Source organism: Chlorocebus sabaeus, chromosome 24, assembly GCF_047675955.1.
Source record: "Chlorocebus sabaeus isolate Y175 chromosome 24, mChlSab1.0.hap1, whole genome shotgun sequence".
NCBI lineage: Eukaryota > Metazoa > Chordata > Mammalia > Primates > Cercopithecidae > Chlorocebus > Chlorocebus sabaeus.
In genome coordinates this window covers 68262954-68285366 of record NC_132927.1, presented here as the reverse complement: position 1 = coordinate 68285366, position 22413 = coordinate 68262954, and the positions used below count along the sequence as shown (strand labels likewise).

Here is a 22413-nt window from a genome sequence, read left to right as displayed (position 1 = left end):
AGAGGGGTAAAAATTAAATATATAACCACTCATAATATTTACTCTTTTTAAAAAAAATTAGTTCTGTTTCAATATGGAGAAATATAGTACAGATTATCTGAATTCATAATGAAGGGTTGAGGGAAGAGAATGGTGAGGAAAAATAAATTCGATTCGGTTACATTAAAAATATTTATGTAAAATCAAGTGTACGTAGTAATTCTGATGAATAATCCAAATTTGGTCTATATATAATCCAGTAGACCTCAACCAATCACAGATTCTGATCTAGTGGAATTCAGATTAATGAAGTTATACTGTATTAATAAAATTATTTTCCTAGAAGTTCATTGCTAAGAAGTAGAAGTTTATTTTTATTTTTAAGAGGCAAGGTCTTATTTATTTATTTATTTATTTATTTATTTATTTATTTATTTATTTCATAGAGACAGAGACAGGGTCTCTCGATATTGCTCAGGCTGGTCTTGAACTCCTGGCCTCAAATGATCCTTCTGCCTTGACTTCCAAAAGTGCTAGGATTACAGGCGTGAGCAACTGGGCCTGGCCTAGAATTTTAAAAGATACTTTTCACTCAGCAATGAACAATTATGATTATGGGACAACAAAACATTTACCGTATACTCTAGACCTTCAAATTCTGGGTCGGATACAGTTGAAAATAATAGAGTTAAAAGACAAAGCGGGGCTGGGCGGGCCCATGCGTGTAATCCCAGCACTTTGGGAGGCTGAGGCAGATGGATCACTTGAGGTCAGGAGTTGGAGACCAACTTGGCCAACATGGTGAAACTCTGTCTCTACTAAAAATATAAAAAAATTAGCCAGGTATGGTGGCACATGCCTACCCAGCTACTCAGCAGGCTGAGGCACAAGAATCGCTTGAACCTGGGAGGCAGAGGTTGCGGTGAGCAGAGGGTGTGCCACTGCATTACAGCCTGGGTGACAGAGCAAGACTCTGTCTAAAAAAAAAAGAAAAGAAAAGAAAGACAAAGCAGATGCTTATAAAGCTTAACCTCAAATTGCAAATAGTATGGTATCTTTTAAAAATATATTATTTGGGCTGGGTGTGGTGGCCCACACCTGTACTTCCAGCACTTTGGGAGGCTGAGGTGGGTGGGTCACTTGAGGTCAGGAGTTCAAGACCAACCTGGCCAACATGGAGAAACCCCATGTCTACTAAAAATACAAAAATTAGCGTGGTGGCAGGCACCTGTAATCCCAGCTACTCGGGAGACTGAGGCAAGAGAATTGCTTGAACCTGAGAGGTGGAGGTTGCACTGAGCTGGGGCGCCACTGTACTCCAGCCTGGGCAACAGAGTAAGACTCTGTCTTAAAAAAAAAAAAAAAAAATATATATATATATATATATATAATTTTATATGTTAAAAGTGATCTTGTATAACTTGAAATTCTGTAGTAAAAAATACCTAATTTCTAGCTTTTGCTTTGATTATATTTAGTTAAATGAAGAGGTTAAATTTCCTTATTAGGTTTAATATTGTATCATATTTAAATTTATTTTTAAGGTATCCAGATGCAGATAAGACACCAGATGCAATTTATTTATTTACATATATATATATTTGTGAAATCATCTTTCTAACATTTTTTTCTTCCTTCTGTTGACTCCTTGGCCTCAAAGATGACAAACATGCAAAATGGAGGTGGGAAAACCTCACAAAATATTGACATGAAACAGTAGTATATGTGATACTGATTCAGGCTAGATTGAAATATGAACTTTTTAGTTATTTTAGGAAATTGGATGATAAGTACTAATGCTTTATATAACACTTTACTATTTAGAAAAGTCACATTTGATCATTCAGTTGATTCCCTCAAATCCTTTGAGATAAGCATGTTCATTTTACAAAATAGGCAACAAAGTCTGGCCCTGGTGATAGGTCCATGATTCATGTCCACTTCTGACTCTCAAGTTCTGTGTTCCTTTTTTTTCTCAGTCAGGTGACTATTCAGTAAATCTGACTTGGATCTTGCCTACAGGAGCTTAGTCATGAAATATCCAAATGACTTTGTAAGCAGTGTGATTCATTTTAAGATGTGGTATGATTCACTTTAAGATGTTCTCTGAAGGCAACATTGTAGTATACTGTCATTAATTACAAATGAAATGTAAAATTATGATGTGCTGATTTGTTGCAATCAATTACATTTTATGTTCAATTTTATTTTAAACCAAATGTTGAAGACCATGGCACCATGTCTAGGTGTTCCAGAGAAAAGACTGATATGGCAAGTTTTACTATGTCATAGATGTAGAGTAACTCTTTTTCTCTTTTTCCAAACTAGACTAAATGTCAGTTGCTTTATTGCTGAACTTTTAAAGTGCGCCCCTCCACCTTTTTTTTTTTTTAACTTCCAAAAAATTATTTTGGCATGTGAGATTATTTCACAGAAATATTTTATTTGGCTTAAAACTCATTTCTGAATAACCATATTTTCTCTGCCCATATAAATACAGTTCTGATTTAAAATTGTGGTTTGAATTAGAGTTCAGTTTTTGTAGAGAAATATTCAGAATCTCTGATGGGAGGAAAATAAGGGTGCCTGGAGAAAAAGAGGCATCTATGGGGACCTTTGTAGTAAGTGTTTGACTTTCTTTTCCTTTCCGAACCCCTCATAGTTAATACCATCCTTTTAGCACCATTCCTTAAATTCCGAGTTTCCCCCCAGTCTCAAATATCAGAATACATTTAAACTACTGCTTGAGTTTAACAGCCCTTTGTATTCCACATCACAGTAGCTCAGGGACAAACTGTGTGTTCTGATAGTGAGTTTAGGAAATTTTAACCCTGTCATTTTCACCTTAAGGATATTTTGACTCTACCTTTCTGAATACAGAGACTAATAAAAATCATACCAATCTTAGTAAGTTTTCATCAAGAAAGTATTTTTGATTTGGACTTTTAAACAGTTTGATTTCTTGATCAGTTTTTCATAGAGCAAAGTTAAAATTTTCTACTTTATTTTACTAAAATTTGTATTAGGCTCAGCTCTGCTTTGTGAATTTTACTCTGAAGATGTCTGTCATTTCACTTTCTCTCTCTTTTTATTTTATTTATTAATTTATTTATTTTTAGAGACAGGGTCTCGCTCTGTTGTCTAGGCTGGAGTGCAGTGGCGCAATCTCAGGTCACTGCAATCTCTGCCTCCTGGGCTCAGGCGGTCCTCCTGCCTTGGCCTCCTAAGTAGCTGGAATTACAGGCTCATGCCACCACACCTGGGTAATTTTTGTATTTCTTCTAGAGACAGGGTTTTGCTATGTTGCCCAGGCTGGTCTCAAACTCCTGAGCTCAAGCAGTGTGCTTACCTTGGCCTCACAAAGTGCTGGGATTACAAGCGTGAGCCACTGTGCCCAGCCTGTCTTTTTTAAATATGAGACAGTATAGTGTAGTGTTATATCCTGGTTATGTTCTAAAGCAGTACTGTCCAGTAGGAGTATACTGTGAGCCATGTGTAATTTTAAATTTTTTAGTGACCATGTTAGAACAGTAAAAAGCTATAGGTGAAATTAAGTTTGATAATATATTTTATATAGGGACAGGCACAGTGGCTCACACTTGTAATCCCAACATTTTGGAAGACTATGGCAGGAGAATTACTTGAATGCGGAAGTTTGAGACCAGCCTAGGCAACATCATGAGACCCCATCTCTACAAAAAGTCAGAAATTAGCTGGTTGTGGTGGTGCACGCTGGTAATCTCAACTATTCCTGAGGTTGAGACAGGAGCATGGCTTGACCCCAGGAGTTTGAGGCTGCAGTGAGCTGTAATCATGCCACAGCCTGGGCAACAGAGCGAGACCCTGTCTCAAATATATATACACACACATATATTTTATATATAACCCAATATAACCAAATTATTATATAGACATGTAATCAATATACAAATTATTAATTTTAGAGGAAAGTAGGTGGGAGAAGGGAAATCTTAGAGAAAAGAAAGGTGGGGATTGGGGGTAGGGTAGCTAAGTTTGACCTCTGTTTCTGTGCTATCTTTCTGTAGCCTTGGGGAGGAATGGATGAGGAAGGAGAAGACCATGCCCATCTTTACTGGCTCTTACTTTAGTTTGTGAGTGGGACAGTTAAGTCAAAACAGTAACAAGAGGTTGACTTATTTGCTGAGTTCTATTTATATTCAGAATGTAGTACTAGAAAAGGCCCAGATAACACCATGTGCTAGTAGTATACATGTGCACATTAGGAATCTAAAGTGTCTTTTACTGACTCAGACTTTAATAACAGTCCTGTCCACCCCCACCTTTTCGCCCTCTCTCTCCCCTTCTCTCTCTCCCTCTCTCATCCAAGTTTAAATTCCTTACTGGAAAGACAGGAAAGGAAAAGTTTGTAGTAGATTTTCCAAATACAGACCTTGCTTTTATAATATGGTTATGGCAACCATCTCTGTTTTGGTAAAATTGGTCTATTATATGAATGACATTTTGCAAGTTAGATTTCTGCAATTTAGGAAAACCACAAGCCGTTGTACAGTTAAACAAGATATTTTATATATGAATTTAGTACCACAAATCGAAATTTTTGGCATTGTACAGAAGCATTGTACAGAGCAGAATGAAAACATAAAGCATACCTGGCCTCATCTGTAAGGCTCAGAGGAAAATTCTTTAAGAAAGTGAGTTGGAAACAGAGACATGAAAGGTGAATAGGAGTTAATAGGCAGTCCTGATGGAAAAGAGCTTTCCAGGCAGGAAAAAAAGAAAAAAAAATGACAAAACATTTGCAGAATTCTTACAGTGGGAATTTAGAGTCTAGAAATATACCATACATTTATGATCAATTGATTTCCAACAAGGGTGCCAGAAGAATAGTTTCTTCATCATATAATGCTGGAACAAGTGGATATCCATGTGCAAAAGAATGAAGTTGGACCCCTACCTCACACCATGCACAAAGATTAACTCAAAATGGAGAGTAGGCCTAAATTTTAGAATTAAAACTATAAAACGCTTAAAACATAGGTATAGTTTCTTAGATATGACGCCAAAAGCACAAGCAACAAAAGAAAAACTACATTGGACTTCATAAAAATGGAAAACTTTTATGCTTCAAAAGATATCAAGAAAGTGAGATGACAACTCACAGAATGGGGAAAAAAATGTTTGTAAGTCATATCTAGTAAAGGAACTTGTATCCAGCTACTACTAGGAAAATATAGCATAATTCAAAGAAAAAGGTTTGTGGCAGAGTCTAGCATTTGGATGTGAATGTTTCTAGATAGAGCTCTCCTCTTCATTTCTTTCAGAACAAAAACTGATAATCTAGCTTAAAATTAGTGAGCATCTCTTTCAGCTCAAACTATTCATTTCTGGCATAACAGCTGTAAACTCCGTGTTTGATGGAGAGTTCCTTAGTCCAGAAATCCTTGCCCTGTGGCGTGGCTGAATTTAGGAACAGGGTATCTCCTGTTGTAGTTCTAGACTTTGCCTTTAATACTGCTTAAATTCCAGCTATTCCAGCAAGATTTTATGGATTTTGCTTCCTTTTAAAAGAATAATTTTAAAATAAAATAGTCCGGGCATCTTTCTAAGTCAGTCGTGAGCTATTGTATCTTGATTTGTATATTAGAGCCGATTATTATATTTTGCAATTTCCTTACCCCCAGAATGGTTTGTCCTATCTGCTGCATCTTGAGCCATGGTCTTAGTTGTGTTAGATGCACTTCTTAGTCAGCTCACCAAAAACAGTCTGGCCAGGAAAATAGAAAAAGGAAAATATTAAATTGTCCTTTCCACTTCCTCCCATTAAATAAGAGTGGCTCTGGAAATGTTTCATGCAAGGAGGCAGTGATGAAAATCTCTTCTTTGCTATTAAGTTTTTAAAGAGGATGAAAACCTTTCTTGGTTTTTCAGTGTTGTATTACAGAGTTGATTACTTTCTTGGGAGTAAACCATGTGAATTAATGCACTCTGGCTTCTAGAGGATTTCTATATGAGAGCCTGGTTCCCTGAACCAAAGAAGAAATGGAAGTTATTGAATATTCCCAATTAGAATAAGTGTATATATTCAGAGGTTATAATAAAGATCTCATAAATCTCATTATATAGTCATCCAGACTATTTTAATCAGTTAATGGCTATCTTTTTTCACATATTTTACAACAGATGAGCTCCGACAAGAAATGCTGGATGATGTACAAAAGAAATTGATGAACTTAGCAAACAGCTCAGAAGGAAAAGTGGACAAGTATGCTTTTTCCTTTTAATGTTTGTATATTTTGTGGAAATTGCTTTTATGGTTAAAAAAAAAAAACTTCTAAATATAGATGTTTATATGTGATTAAATTTTTCAAAAGCCTTTTTTCCCCTTACTCTGTAGTGAGGAAGGATGCAGCTTTAATGAGAAGTCAGCAGAATCACTTACCTTCTTTTATTTTTAATGTAGATTTTTTTCCAACGCATTTTATTTTCTTAAAACCATATGGAAGAGCTAAAATATCACCTCAGTAAGAAGTACTTAGAAAATTAAAAATTTACGTTTACCATTCTTTGTTGCTTCTTTTACTGTCCTTAAATGAATGTAGTCTTGCTCAAATGTATTAGATCTGAAACCTCGGTATCTATGTAACAGTAGCTCCTTTAATATTTTTAAAATGTATATATTATTAGTAAATTTTTAATAAATTTGGATGGGGAAATATAAGCATAACATTAAACACAACAGTCATCACCATTTAAGTTTCTGCTTCAGGTGAACATTGGCCCAGTCAGGCGCTTGGAATTACTAAGGAGGCACCACCTCAGTCAGTTATTGGGTTGAAGAAAGTGGGTGGCTAGTAAGTGAGGTTTTAAAAGGTATACATCGGCCGGGCCCAGTGGCTCAAGCCTGTAATCCCAGCACTTTGGGAGGCCGAGACGGGCGGATCACGAAGTCAGGAGATCGAGACCATCCTGGCTAACATGGTGCACGGTGAAACCCCGTCTCTACTATAAAATACAAAAAAAAAAAAAAAAAAAAACTAGCCAGGTGAGGTGGCGGGCGCCTGTAGTCCCAGCTACTCAGGAGGCTGAGGCAGGAGAATGGTGTAAATGCAGTGAGCTGAGATCTGGCCACTGCACCCCAGCTTGGGCGACAGAGCGAGAAAAAAAAAAAAAATACATTTTGGGATGTTTGAAATATTCTTTTTTTATTTTATTTTGTTTGAAATATTAGACTTGTCAAGATTTTTTAAAGACACTTTAAAATATTTTGTTTAGACTTTTTTAATAAGTAAATACTTAATTGTTTAATATAATTAAATATTTCTATGTTTAGTGTTTGGGTGCACTTAATGTTGAGTTCACTTGAGCTGTTTCGGCCTTTATTTTCAGAGTCCTAATGAGAAACCTCTTCATTGGTCATTTCCACACACCGAAAAATCAGCGTCATGAAGTGTTACGGTTGATGGGGAGCATCCTGGGCGTCAGAAGGGAGGAGATGGAGCAGGTGACTGGATGATGAAAGCCATCTGAACACATTCATAACCCAGATAGTGGCTTTGTAGACAATTACTTCCTTTTACTCTATGTAACTTTTACTGAGTGTAATTTTCTCAGTGTGGAAATGGAATTACTTCATACAACATTGAAGAGGCTGATTTGTTCAATATGTATGATAATAGTTTAAATGTTTTGTAACTTACAAACCGCTTCTCATATCAGGTTGCTGAAATGTTGAAATATCCTCAAACTTTCATTTGAGATGGTGCTTGGGATGGCATTTTATTGTATTTGTAGCCTCTATCAGTAGGAAACATTTACTAGGACTTGAAGAGCATGCTTTACAACTATCAGAAATTATGTAAAACTGGTCCTTGTTTTTTTTTCTTGTACTGATAATATTTGTCTATTTTAAAATAATCTTTCAGTTGTTTCATGATGATCAGGGCGGTGTTACCAGGTGGATGACTGGGTGGCTTGGAGGAGGATCAAAAAGTGTTCCCAACACACCTTTGAGACCAAATCAGCAATCTGTGCTTAATAGTGTAAGAACCAATTTTATTCTTGCTTAAGGTGAATAGTGAAATGACTGTATATTACATTCACTTGCAAAGAATCAGATTTCTTTTTTAAATTATTTTATACAACCCTTTTATTTTGAAGTTGCAGAAACTGAGTTCCAGAGAGGTGATTAAGCTTAAGGATAACAAGCCAGTTTTCATAATTTTATTGCATATAGGTTTTATTTTAACTTTGTATGGTGCTTTTATTTTTCACGATATTAACTTTTCCTTTGTACTTGATCATGCTGCCATAGGCAGTCTTGCTACTAAATTATGATAGCAAGATAGAGGATTTGTTTTATTTGTGTATATATGTTCCAAATCATTGAGCCAGTAAATACTTACTGAGTACCTGCTGTGAACTAGACTGTTCTAAGCATTGAGGATGCAGCTGCAAACTGGATAGACAAGGCGCCTGCCCTCATAAAACTTAGATTCTCAAAGGAGGAGGCAGTTAATAAACATGAAAACACAGTGCCTGGTATGTTGTAGGCGCTAGATGAATATTAATTGAGTTGAGTAGCATTATGAGTTAGAATGTGGAGTTTCTTTCTCTTAGTTTTTTTGTTTGTTTATTTGTTTTGAGACAGAGTCTTGCTCTATCGACCAGGCTGGAGTGCAGTGGCATGATCTCGGCTCACTGCAGCCTCGGCCTCTTGGGTTCAAGCAATTCTCCTGCCTCAGTCTCCCGAGTAGCTGGGATTACAAGTGCCCACCAGCAAGCACGCCCAGCTAATTTTTGTATTTTTAATGGAGACTGGGTTTCACCATGTTGGCCAGGCTGGTCTTGAACTCCTGACCTAGTGATCTGCCCACCTCGGCCTCCCAAAGTGCTGGGGTTACAGGTGTGAGCCACTACACCCGGCCTCTCTTAGTTTTTTAATAAAGAGGACATGAAGGATAGGTGACTTACCCAGAGCTGGTTAAAGATAAAACCCATTTTACTTGGCTGGCATAAAATTTAATTTAAAGGAAAGGTCTACACTACATTGTTTTCATCTGATAATGTTATTGGTGATCTTTTGCTGTTATATTCATTGGTTGGACCTAACTAGAAAATTATGTCTAATGTATGTTTTCCTTTCATTTAATTTTTTATGTTTGTGTTAATAGTTATTAAAATGATCAGATTCATTAAGTGCTATTCATTGATGGCAAGAAAAATAAGTATTATCAGTTGGCTAATTCTGACCATGAGGTGCTAGAAGTGAGTGTTACCATCAAAGACTATTGATTAAATTGTTAAATTTTTGTAATGATGATCATCTATGTAAAGTACTAGTATTTTAGGCTGGGTGTGGTGGCTCACACCTGTAATCCCAGCACTTTGGGAAGCCAACGTGTGCGGATCACAAAGTCAGGAGTTTGAGACCAGCCTGACCAACATGATGAAACCCCGTCTCTGCTAAAAATACAAAAATTAGCTGGGCATGGTGGCACCCACCTGTAATCCCAGCTACTCAGGAGGCTGAGGCAGGAGAATCACTTGAACCTGGGAGGCAGAGCTTGCAGTGAGCCGAGATAGCGCCATTGCACTCCAGCCTGGGCGACAGAGTGAGACTCTGTCTCAAAAAAAATAAAAATAAAAATAAAATGCTAGTATTTTCAATTGTTCACAAAGCCGATTTGTAAAGAAATTATTTAAATGGCATGATTAGTTTTTAATATTTAATTAGAAAAGCTGGTACATGTCCTTAGTTGTAGTGAATATAACTTAATTATCTAGCCTAATATAACCAAAATATTTTTTCTTAGTCTTTTTCAGAACTTTTTGTTAAATTTCTAGAAACAGAATCTCATCCATCCATTCCACCACCAAAGCTTTCTGTTCATAATATGAAACCTCTGGATTCACCAGGAAGAAGAAAACGAGATACAAATGCACCAGAAAGTTTTAAAGGTAAAACTAGAGATTTAATTTTTCTGTAATTTAAAAATTGAATGTTTAATGTATGATTATGTTTCACAGTGATATTAACTAAATGTTTAGTGTTTTTGAAAATGTGTAATGAGGACTTCCAGAATTCCAATAAGGCATCAGACTTTTGCTTCATATATTCTTGTAGCAATCTGATATTTAACTGACTTAGATTAATTTAAATGGTAAGAAATATCCTCCCTTTGTATATCCGAATAATAATACTCTGTCTGCCTAACCAGCTTTGAATTATTCCTCTGGAAGTAATGGGGAACTGGTTACATCTTTCTTGGCCACCTGCTTTCCTTTCTCACTAATGGTGTTTCTTGCTAATCCAAGTTAGATGTGTGTATATAGTTTGAGAAGGGTTTTTCTCCTTTGAAAATTTAAGTGCTACACTCAGTAACCAAACATAGGCATGTTAATGTGTATAAGCGCAGTTTAACAAACTGACTGAGACTCCAAGAATGTAGAAATCACTCTTTTATGTTGAAAGATCTGCCTAGAGTGGATGGTTGGTGATTGTTAACATGTGTACATATTTTTCTGTTCCACTAAATTGTAAGGGTTTTATTTATGTTCATATCGTGTATACTGGCATGCAGGAAAATTTATCAAATTGAAATTGAATTATAATCTGTTGGACAATAAACAAATTCTTTATTGAAAGAGCTATTTTCTGAAATCTTCATATTTTAATATAGACTAACATGTTTACTAATTGGACTGTAAAGGTATATGTTATATACTCATTTATATCACACATCAGTGCTTAAATTTGGATAAAATAATAAAGAATTTATATTCTGAAATTTTGAAAACTTCTGTCGTTTAGATAAATATTTCTATTTTTCTGGACTTGTATAGGAAGGGAAAGTAGTAAAATTTATCAGCCCTTTAGATAGTAGTTTTGACTGCTAAGTTTAGTGAAAAGACATAACTTTATATAAGAGATGTAGACTATACTGAAAACAGTTTTTCTTGTTACACTAGGTGGTAGCATCTTGAAATAGATTCCCAAATTCGTTGTGGCAGGCTCTTTCCCTCCCTCTCTTCCCTTCCTCCTTTCCCCTTCTTTTCCCACCCTTCCTTCCCCTTTTCTTCCCTTCTTCTTTCTTATCCCTTTCTCTCCCTCCCTTCCCCTTCTTTTCTCTCCCTTTTCTTTCTCTTTCCTACCTTTCCCTTTTATTTGATTAAGTCCATGCCCAGCTTGATTTGCATTGATAGGATACAAAAGCTAGTGATGGTTTGGGTTGATATAGGCATTGCATGAACAAAGCAAGCTTAGTCTTTAATCCTGAATTTGGAAGTGTGTCAGAGCTCACTAGGTGACACCAGAAGCTTGCCCAGAGTTTGGAAAGTTGTCATTCACAGGAAAGTACAGCTTGGGAACCCTAAGAGTGCTCAATGATAAGCAGATTTGATGAATTTGTCTTAGTGCTTTCTTTGCTTTAGGAGGTCTTTTTATTTGAGTTTCCCATTGCTGAAGTGGGTGCCTTCAAAGGATTGCTTGTCTCTTACCATTGAAGCTGTTAGTGGTGTTGGGTATTAAAGCAGAATCTGTCCACTAAAACATTAGGAATTTACCTATTCCAATAAAAAGGAATTGTATTAGCCCAACGTCACAGAAAAATAATCTAATCAAGATTGTTTTCAAACCTTTGACCGCCTAAAACATGATCAGGTAAGGTATGTATATATTGTTTTTTCTTCTGAACTGTTATTGTAATATGGGTTTGTTTTTCTTTATTGTAATTATTTGGGGAAAATGTAACTCCTCAAATCCTTCATTATTCAGGTGGGTAAGTAAAGAGTTTGCCTTGCAACATAGATGACACCATTTAAAAAGCTGTTATTATGGTAAATGAAGTTCATCAGTTACATAACTGGTATTTAAGTATAAAACAAGAGTTTTAATGTGTTTAATAAAGTATTAGATAAGCATACGAATACTCTTCTCTTGCCTTTTCTTTCCCTATTCATTCCTCTTATTCCTTATCTTCTTTCATCCTCCTGTCATGTATAGCATTGGTTTTTTATCAGAAAATGTTTTGAAATACCAAGAGTGAACATTAGTCAGATTTTAGCCATACAGATTAGTATTTGTATTTAGGAATTGAGGCCTATTTGTGCTTCCATTTTTTTTTTTTTAATTTTAATTTTTTGTTTTTGAGATGGAGCTTTGCTCTTGTTGCCCAGTCTGGAGTGCAATGGTGCAATCTCCAGTCACTGCAACCTCTGCCTCCTAGGTTCAAGCGATTCTCCAGCCTCAGCCTCCCAAGTAGCTGGGATTACAGGCACCTGCCACCACACCCAGCTAATTTTTTATTTTGTATTTTTAGTAGAGATGGTGTTTCATTATGTTGGCCAGGCTGGTCTCAAACTCCTGACCTCAGGTGATCTGCCCACCTCAGCCTCCCAAAGTGCTGGGATTACAGGCGTGAGCCACTGCGCCTGGCTGTGTTTTCATTTTGAATTAAGAACAGTCCAAAAAGATATGCTGAATATCAGTGTTATTACTGTCAAGGAAGAATTTTTAAGTTGATAAGTGATACATTGATTATTTTTATTTATCTGTTAATCAATTTAACAATATTACATAGATAACTTTCTTCATGCTATTATATTCAGAGAGTTATTTCATTTTGACTTCTTTTTGCAAGATAGGAGACTAAATCCATATTTTATTCTTTAGATACAGCGGAATCCAGGTCTGGTAGAAGAACAGATGTAAATCCGTTTTTGGCTCCTCGCTCGGCAGCTGTGCCTCTTATTAACCCAGCTGGACTTGGACCGGGTGGGCCCGGGCACCTTCTTCTCAAACCCATCTCAGATGTTTTGCCCACATTTACACCTTTACCGGCGTTGCCTGACAGCAGCGCTGGGGTTGTGCTGAAAGACCTTTTAAAGCAATAGATGATTCTCAGCCAGAGACAATCTAGCACTTTAAAGAAACCATGAACACTATATGTATGTACTTTATCACAAAGTGGCCTTTGGGAAAAAGTCATGTATTGGTTCACAGTTATGCTTTCTCTGAATTTAATAAAAATATTCCTAATGCTTTTAGAAACTGCAGGTGTCAGGAGCAAGTGTTTGCTATATAATCTGCTTTATTCCTTTTGATTTGACCTAATTTAAGCTAGGAACATTTAATTTATCTATTACCTTAATTTACAAAAATACAGACAGACAAAAGTACTAGTACCTGTATGGCAGCTTTTTATTTCCTTCTATGATTTCCAAGCTCATTTAAGCTAGAGATTGTGGTTTATCAAGAGAGTTGTTTTTTTTGGTTTTTTTTTTAATGAAGGATAAAAAAATACTAGTATTGGCTTCTCTGCATAGTGCCGAAAGTTGATTTGAAGCATATATTGATCATCTTTAGAGGACTTTGTGGAGACAGGCCAACAAGATTGTCACTGGAAGGTGATAGGTACCCTGAGGTGAAGTATGTATTTGGTCCTGTGCAATATTATCATGTGTGTAGATTCTTTTTTTGTTTGTTTTAAATAGAGATGGGGTCTCACTATGTCGCCAGGCTGCCCTCGAACTCCTGGGCTTGAGTGATCCTCCCACCTCGGCCTCTCAAAGTGCTGGGATTACAGGCATGAGCCACTGCACCTGGCCCTGTGTGTAGATTCATGTGACTACCACCACAGGCAAGACACAGAAGACTTCCATTACAAGCATCCCCCATGTTGCCCTGTCATAATCATTGCCACCTCTCTCCCTGGCCCTCTCTCCTTAATCCCTGACAACCACCAACTGTTCTCCATCTCAGTCATTTTGTTATTTTGAGAATGTTATATAAATGGAATCAGTATAGAACCTCTTGAGACTGGCTTTTTTTCACTCAGCATAATCACCTTGAGATCCATCCAAGGTTTTGGATGTATCATTAGTTTGTTCCTTTTTATTGTTGAGCATATAGTGCAGGTATATCACTTAGTTTTAGCAGCTAAGCTATCTGTTTAAAGATACCATCTTAAAACTAAATGTTTCTTTACACAAATTCATACAACTTTCATATAAGCGTTAAACCATACAGCTGCGTCTACATAAGTATAATTAGCAATATCACTGAGTATGCCACTTCCTGCCTCCGTCAGCAGTGTTGACATATGAGGTACAGCAATCCGAGAGTCAACTGTTCTCATCACGGTGGCCACTGAGGGCAGTGAAATCACTTTGATAGCACCAGTACCCAGATGTTTGAAACTTAAAGTATTTCTTTAATTTTTCATAAACCCATTATTTAAAAAAATCCCAACTTGAAACTTAACTGTATCTGGATGTTCATATTTTTATTAGTTGTTGAAGTTGTACATTTAAAAAGATATTTCTTGCAAATTTTGTAAATTTCTATATGCTTTTAAAATAGAAACATTTGTATAACAAGGAAGGATGAAAATAAAACAAATTCAAATATGTGAATAGTCCTGGCTGAGGCCAGAACTGGATTTGGTTATTTGCAAGTTTTACTGTGATTAACTGTACTTTCTAATGTATTTGGAAGACAAGAAGTCTTAATTCCATGTTGATGGGTGAAACTTGTTTTTCTGAAAAATGAAGTAACTGAGAATGCTGCTTCAGAATGTCTTGTATCTCCTTAGATCACTAATTTATATTGCCATTCTTTATTTACTATACTTTAAAGGAAGTTGTCATACAAGTTCTATATTAGAACTGTCAAACTGCCTCTTCTTGGTTTTTGCCTGTTATTATTTCTCTGTGAGTTATTACTCCTTGGTTTTTATATGCTCCTAACAAAGATACTTTCACTGACTATCCTACATTATTTGCTGCTTGCCATTGAAGTTTCATTTCAGTGTGGAGAAATGAAATACTACTTTCTAAGCTAAAAAAAAAAGACACATGGTCCTTTATTTTTAAGAAATAGAATATGTAAAAAAATGTTCTCTTTTAATTTGAAAAAGAGATGCATGGTTGGTATTTAAGTACTATGTCATCATATTTGAAATGCCTTTTGTGATATTTTTGAGTATTTCCCTCTCTGACCAAAACAAGTTGTCCCCCTCTCATCCCAGAATTTAACATAAGTTTAAAAGCTGTTGTGGGTGGATTGCATAGCTAAACATCACAGAGCATGATATTAAATGGTTGCTATTTAAATAAGTATGTGACCTTGTCCTAAAGCTATAATACTGGCCGGGCACGGTGGCTCACACCTGTAATCCCAGAACTTTGGGAGGCCGAGGCGAGTGGATCACCTGAGGTCAGGAGTTCAAGACCAGCCTGGCCAACATGGTAAAACCCCATCTCTACTAAAAATACAAAAATTAGCTGGGCATGGTGGCAGGCACCTGTAATCGCAGCTACTCTGGAGGCTGAGGCAGGAGAATCGCTTGACCCTGGGAAGTGGAGGTTGCAGTAAGCCACCACTCCACTGTACTCCAGCCTGAGCGACAGAGCGAGACTCCGTCTCAAAAAAAAAAAAAAAACAAAAAAAAAACTGCAGTACCTAATGTTTTCATTGTGCCATTGAAACTATAGCTGACTGGTATGTATACTAAGTGTTCGTTGATCGAAACCAGATATAAGTCATCGAGTTTTCTGAAACTTAGTTGTGTCAGAGATGAACCACCTGCTCACTGAACCGTCTTAGTAACCAGACAGTGATGAAGCATATAATTCTAATGTTGGCACAGGACATTGCTAACAGTGCGTTTAACTGCAATATTTTAACTACAGTAATTTTTCTGTTTATTTCTCTATTCACTCAGTAGAATTTGTGGTTGAATTCCACCTTCGCTGCCATAGATTTTTTTACCACATTCCTAATGGTTTTCAACCTCTATACTGTAGTAGAAAATTCATCCAACTACTGAATTTAGTTTTAGCATAATACTGGATCAAATTGTTTGAATTTTCATTCCTGTCATTTTTGATTTTTAAAAAATGAAACAAAACTAAGCAACAAAACCGTAGGAAAAAAGGAATGGCTTCTTTCCAACTAGCCAATTAAAACATCCAATATCTCCCCAAATAAAGCGTTAGGTTTCTTTTAACCTCTTAATGGTTCATTGAAAAGAGTACAGAAACTATCAAAATATTTATCCAGTCAATGGGGGAAGAGCTGTGTCTTCAGGGACAGGAGAGTGATGAGCATTTTTTAGGATACACTATTATGTGTCACACTTAAAAGCATTTGAACCTGATTTTTAAAGACAATGAAGTTTTCCACATATCGAAGTATTTAAAACATCTTCCATCCACAAAAATTTATCTTTAAGTTTTGTAAATATCAAGTAGGTATAGATGATACTTATTTTATATATTCCTATGGAAAAAAATGCTGCTTTAATGTTCTGATATTTGTGATTATTTGCCAGTCTTTACTTTTTAATTTATTAAAAAGTTAAATACTTATTAAGGTTTCTCTATGTAAAACAACTTAAATTGTCTTTTGATTTTTAGGGAAATATCTAAATGTGGGAAATTTCCAACACAACCTTAATATTAGGTTGTGTTATTTATAGAGCTAAAGTTAATGCATTTTTGAATTTCTCAGGAGCACTGCAAGGCAAAAAAAATACTCCAAATAAAAATGATATATGTAAGTTGGCAATGTCTTCATTCACAATAAAAAAATTTTTAGCAAACAGCTGCTGACTTTTTCTTTAGAAATGACTTACACATGTTGTTTGTAGCAGTAGTTGATGAACTACTGAAGCTAATGTCTTTATTCACCGGATGTCTGCTATTAGGATACTGTTTGAGCCTTGGAAATTTTAAGCATGAACAATTTATGCAATTTATAAGATGCTTGAGATTATGTATGAAAACAGGATTTGAAAATCCTGTTTTCATACATAATCTCAAAACTTCTGTTTTCACACATAATCTCAAGCATAACCTCGTCTCAACAAAAATACAAAAATTAGCCAGGCATGGTGGCACATGCCTGTAATCCCAGCTACTCAGGAGGCTGAGGTAGAAGAATTGCTTGAACCTGGGAGGTGGGGGTTGCATTGAGCCGAAGTCGCGCCATTGCACTCCAGCCTGGGTGATAGAGCGAGACTCTGTCTCAAAAAAAAGATTAAAAGAGGATCTGAGAGGTTTTAACCAGCCTTTTTTTTTTTCCTTCAGAGGGTATTGTACATCATTGGCCTCTGGTCCTTTTGCAAGATAATCAGTATGTCTTCATTTTTGCTTAGCTGTGGATCTTGAGTGCTTCTAGTGGTTCATATGATGGCAATACTGGAAGGATCATGGCTTTTAAAGTTGACAGCATGATTGGAGTACTGATTTTGACTCTTTCTGTGTGGCCTGTCAGAATTACCTTGACTGTGGGTCTTATTTTTCTCATCTCTGAAATGAGCCGACACCTACCTAGTAAACCCCATGGGGTTGTTAGGATCAAATGACACATTCATTCACAATGTTTATTAAGCGAATAAATGTGCCACTTGTGGAAATGCCTTCTAAAGTCCAAAATTCTATACAGATGTTCAAAGTTTATCACTGTCGATGGGTAGATAAGAATGTCAGGGAGTTAATGAAGCCAGGAGTTCTTTCCGAAAGGTAAGGAGAGGTCAGTGAATGAAGTGCCTGCTGCTGTGAGGGCTGGAGAGGTAAGGTTTTTTTTGTTGTTTTTGTTTTGTTTTGTTTTGCTTTTGTTTTGAGACGGAGTCTCGCACTGTCGCCCAGGCTGGAGTGCAGGGGCGCGATCTCGGCTCACTGCAAGCTCTGCCTCCCGGGTTCACGCCATTCTCCTGCCTCAGCCTCCCGAGTAGCTGGGACTACAGGCGCCCGCCACCTCGCCCGGCTAGTTTTTTGTATTTTTTAGTAGAGACGGGGTTTCACCGTGTTAGCCAGGATGGTCTCGATCTCCTGACCCCGTGATCCACCCGTTTCGGCCTCCCAATGGAGAGGTAAGTTTTAAGAAGCCTGTGCGGACTCAAGGACCAGAAGGTGGTTGTTGCCTTTGACTAGAGCCGTGTAGATGGAGTGGTAGGAACAAAGCCTCATTGTTGAGTGGGCGGGGAGCAAGTGGAGACAGTGTTTGTAAGCAACTCTGCTGAGAAACCACATTGCAGAAGGGGAAGAGGGCGTGAGTAGGAGAGGAGAGTGGGGGCGGTAGGAGAGTTGTTAAAAGCTGAGAGACTCGAACTTATGGTAAATGCTTATGGTGAGGACACGATTAGATGGAGAGGCTGAAGAGAGTATAGAGCGAAGAGTTCCTGAGAAAGGGAAACAGGACCGGAGAACAGTTTTGAAGGGATTGGCCTTAGATGGGAAGGACCCCTTTATCGGGGCTGGCACTATGGAAGAGAGGGGAGATGTAGGTGCGGGCGGATTTGGGTGGGGGAAGTTGCGGGAATTTTTCTCTGCAGTTGAAAGGAAGCTTATCTGCTAAAAACAAGGGGAGTAGGGCTTGGGGCTTGAGAAATTCACAGGTGGGAGAGACAGATGCATGTCCAGATTACTAAAGAAGTACGAGAAACGCTCGGGGGGCTCATGCCAAGCACTAGGGGCCCTGAGTTGGGCCTGGAAGACTGATGGGAGGAGGGGGAGTGGTTATTCAGCACATCTTGAAAGAAACATTTGAGCACTTAGGAAGGAAGCAAGCTAGGAAATGAAATGTCAGATAAAAGCCTAATGGTTCTTGCCCTAACCAATTCTACTGGAAGACAAAATGTCCCTAATCAGAAACTTGTTTTCCTGCCTTTGGGACTTAGGTCATGTGAATAATGATATAGCTGAGGGTTTTATAGCATGTTATTGTCATAATTTAGTACATCCAGTAAATTAATAATCCACTATAATTATAACAATATTTGTCTTGAAGATAAAAAAAATTCAAAAATGTTACTGTTTAAAAATGTTTTAAAAATGGATCACTTAGGGCAAATATTTGAACCTTTAGTTGGTTTTTGTCTTAGCTCCTAAAATGGAATCTTCCTGTATATCAGTCTTTTTAGCCTTTCTGGGGTTAAGAGAGTAATAATTTGCACTGTAGTGATATTTTAACTGTGATAATTTTCAGCTGTGACTTTTTACAAGAGTAGTCTTTTCAGCTCTAACATTCTTTGACTTCACTGAATTATTTTTTACCTTAAAAATTAAATCTCAATGATTTGAAAACATTTGACTGCTAACTTAAGAGTTTGGTAAAGTTGTCTTGTAAGTGTCCGTGGACTCTTAAAAATGTAAGATACATCATTTCTTCCTGGAAAATGCAAGGCACTTAGATGTTGAAGGATCTACTCATTGTGAGTTTTTCTCTCACAATGAGTCAGTCTCAAGCCCTTAGTGTAAATGGGAACGTACTGTACTCGAAATTCATACATTTCCCAAAGGACAAGTTTCCCACCTCCAGATGGTGAAGGGAGACATGATTTTTCTAAGAATTAGAAAATATATATTTGCTTCTGGTTTCCTCTTCATCTGTTTAGATGTATTTAAAGATCTGTGAGTCAACACGTAAATCCCTTTACTAAAGGATCACTTTACTAAAGATGTATTCAGACACTCTCAGAGTAAAAAGATGGTGGTGGTGATGAACTTACAAGATCTAATGAGGTAAGTTTTATTTTTGAAAATTTATATGGACTGCTTAGTTTTTGAAATTTTTTGGAATCATTTTAAAGTCTTCTCCCTAAAGCGTTTCCATGCCACATGCACACGTACTCCGAGGGCAGTCTCACCTGTCGACATTCAACCTGTACTGCTCTCGTCAGCATTGCACTTGGCAACTGTAGCTTCTGTGTTGAAAATATGATGATCGTGGCCGGGCGCGGTGGCTCAAGCCTGTAATCCCAGCACTTTGGGAGGCCGAGACGGGCGGATCACGAGGTCAGGAGATCAAGACCATCCTGGCTAACCCGGTGAAACCCCGTCTCTACTAAAAAATACAAAAATCTAGCCGGGTGAGGTGGCGGGCGCCTGTAGTCCCAGCTACTCGGGAGTCTTGAGGCAGGAGAATGGCGTGAACCCGGGAGGCGGAGCTTGCAGTGAGCTGAGATCCGGCCACTGCACTCCAGCCTGGGCGACAGAGCGAAACTCCGCCTCAAAAAAAAAAAAAAAAAAAAAAAGAAAATATGATGATCGTAAAAATCAATCCTTCATAAAATTGCTACTTGAGGAATTAAGACTTTTCTTCTGAGTCTTTCCACTCCCCCCGCTTTAGACACCAGTGTTACTTGCTGAAAAGAAATTTTACCTCGATGTTTTTTTGTTTGTTTGTTTGTTTGAGACGGAGTCTCACTCTGTTGCCCAGGCTGGAGTGCAGTGGCGCGATCTTGGCTCACTGCAACCTCTGCCTCCTGGGTTCAAATGATTCTCCTGCCTCAGCCTCTCGAGTAGCTGGGATTACAGATGTGCGCCACCATACCTGGCTAATTTTTGTATTTTTAGTAGAGACGGGGTTTCACTATGTTGGCCAGGCTGGTTTCGAGCTCCTGACAGGTAATCCGCCCGCCTCGGCCTTCCAAAGTGCTGGGATTACAGGCGTGTGCCACCGTGCCCGGCCCTGATGTCATGCTTTAATTTGTGTGTATGCATGTGTATGTGTCAAATGTTTAAAACATTTACGAGGAGACAATTGGACATTAGGAGGGACATCCGACTGTGGTGGTGTGAAGAGGTCAGCCAATTCTCCTTGCAAGAAACAAGTATAAAACTAAAATTGTCAAAACCAACCATTTGGGAGCTCTGGAAATTGACCAAAGGCAGACAAGAAATTGAGTTATTTTTGAAAAGCTTCTAGAGCTTTGGGTGGGAACCTGGAATCTGTGGCCTTCCTACCTGGGGCTTCCGTCACCCCTCAAACCTCCTGGCTTTTCTAGCCCTGAGCTGGTATGAAAGCCAGCAGCTTTGTTGCCCGAGGTGGTGAACAATGGTGGAGGTGGGGTGGTGCAGGACCCATGATGTCAATTAAAAGTGGTGAACTTGGAAGGAAACAAATGGAGAAAACTCTGTTTTGCTAGCCTGAGATTGCGATTCCAGATAGGGCAAGTGGTCAGCAGAAATTTAAAGCGGACATCCTGAAACAGAGATGCATAGAAGGTCCACGGTTGAGACTTGAGAGAGCCCGATGGGACGGAAAAGCCTAGACCAGCATGAGATTGGCCTTTGAGTGAGCTGCTGAACCTACACTCAGATCCATCCGCGGTGCAGGGAAGCCCTCTGAGGCTCCAGGTGTTTAACCAGCGCAGCTCTGCAGGAGCGACCCCTGGGAAGCCAGACAAAAAGATAAAAAGACTGTAAAACTAAGCAGAGACATCAGCAGCCTCATTCTTTTGTGTGGGAGGCAGATTCTGCAGTTACATTCAATCAAGCTTTAAAAAAAATCAAACTATGTCAGAATCAATACTTTATAAATCGTCTAGTTTTTAACCAGAAATTATGAGTAAGACAAAGAAGAAAGTGAGGCCCATACTCAGGAAAAAAGCAGTCGAAAGAAACTGTGTGGGCCTGGAAGTTGGATTTAACCCACAAAAACTTGAAAGCAGCAATTGTAAATATGAAGTATTAAAGGAAAGTATGTCTAAAGAACACCGAGTAAGATATTAACACTTGCGTACTCATTCCCTAGCTTTATCAAATCAGGTGCCGTATTTTCAATCAAACAGGATGCCACATTTTCTAAAGAATTTAAAAAATACTTTTGCTTCAAACTTTGAACATAGACATGAAAGTAGAGTGAGTAACATAGTGATTCCATGTACTCATCACCGGTCTTAACAATTATCCATTCAAGCTTATCAACTCTTTTCTTTTTCTTTTTTTCTTTTTCTTTTTCTTTTTTTTTTTTTTTGGAGTTTTACTCTTGTTGCCCAGGCTAGAGTGCAACAGCACGATCTCGGCTCACTGCAACCTCCGCCTCCCGGGTTCAAGCGATTCTCCCGCCTCAGCCTCCCGAGTAGCTGGGATTACAGGCATGCGCCACCACACCCGGCTAATTTTGCGTTTTTAGTAGAGATGGGGTTTCTCCATGTTGGTCGGGCTGGTTGCCAACTCCCGACCTCAGGTGATCCGCCCGCCTCAGTTTCCCAGAGTGCTGGGATTACAGGCGTGAGCCACCGCGCCCGACCCCAAGCTTATCAACTCTTGTTTCACCTTGGGCCCCCACCTACTTCCTTTTTTAAAATTTTGAAAGGATTTTTACATAACATCTTAAAACTACCATAAGAAGCAAATAGGAGTAACAAATCTTGTTATTCTTTTTAGGACAATGTAGATGATCAAATGATGTCTGTCTCTCCTGTTCCTGAACTCTTAGGAATGTTTTGGGGTTTGTTTTGGTTTGGTTTTGTTTTTCAGGAGTGTAGCAATTGTATTCAACTATTCCTTTCCAGGTGGACCTTCAGTTTGGTTTAAGTTTTTGACAGTACAAATAAAGCTAAAATAAACATTTTGTATATATTTTTAAAAAACAAAAACATACCTGTGAGGCTGGTATTATGATCCCATTTCACAAAGGAGGAAAGAAGTTACCCCATAGCCAAA

The 22413-nt window shown here is 37.9% G+C and overlaps 1 protein-coding gene across 2 annotated transcripts in view; it reads left to right on the top strand.

Moving 5' to 3' along the window:
• The window catches only part of TRIP11 (thyroid hormone receptor interactor 11), a 70280-nt gene extending 53716 nt beyond the window's left edge, over positions 1–16564 (top strand). For both annotated transcript variants that reach the window (XM_007987627.3, XM_007987625.3), the window contains exons 17-21: positions 6142–6223; positions 7348–7462; positions 7884–8000; positions 9774–9918; positions 12632–16564. In XM_007987627.3, the coding sequence (XP_007985818.3) occupies positions 6142–6223; positions 7348–7462; positions 7884–8000; positions 9774–9918; positions 12632–12852 (680 nt within the window). In that variant the 3' untranslated portion in view covers positions 12853–16564. The remainder of the gene's footprint in view (positions 1–6141; positions 6224–7347; positions 7463–7883; positions 8001–9773; positions 9919–12631) is intronic.
• Positions 16565–22413: the final 5849 nt, after the last annotated feature.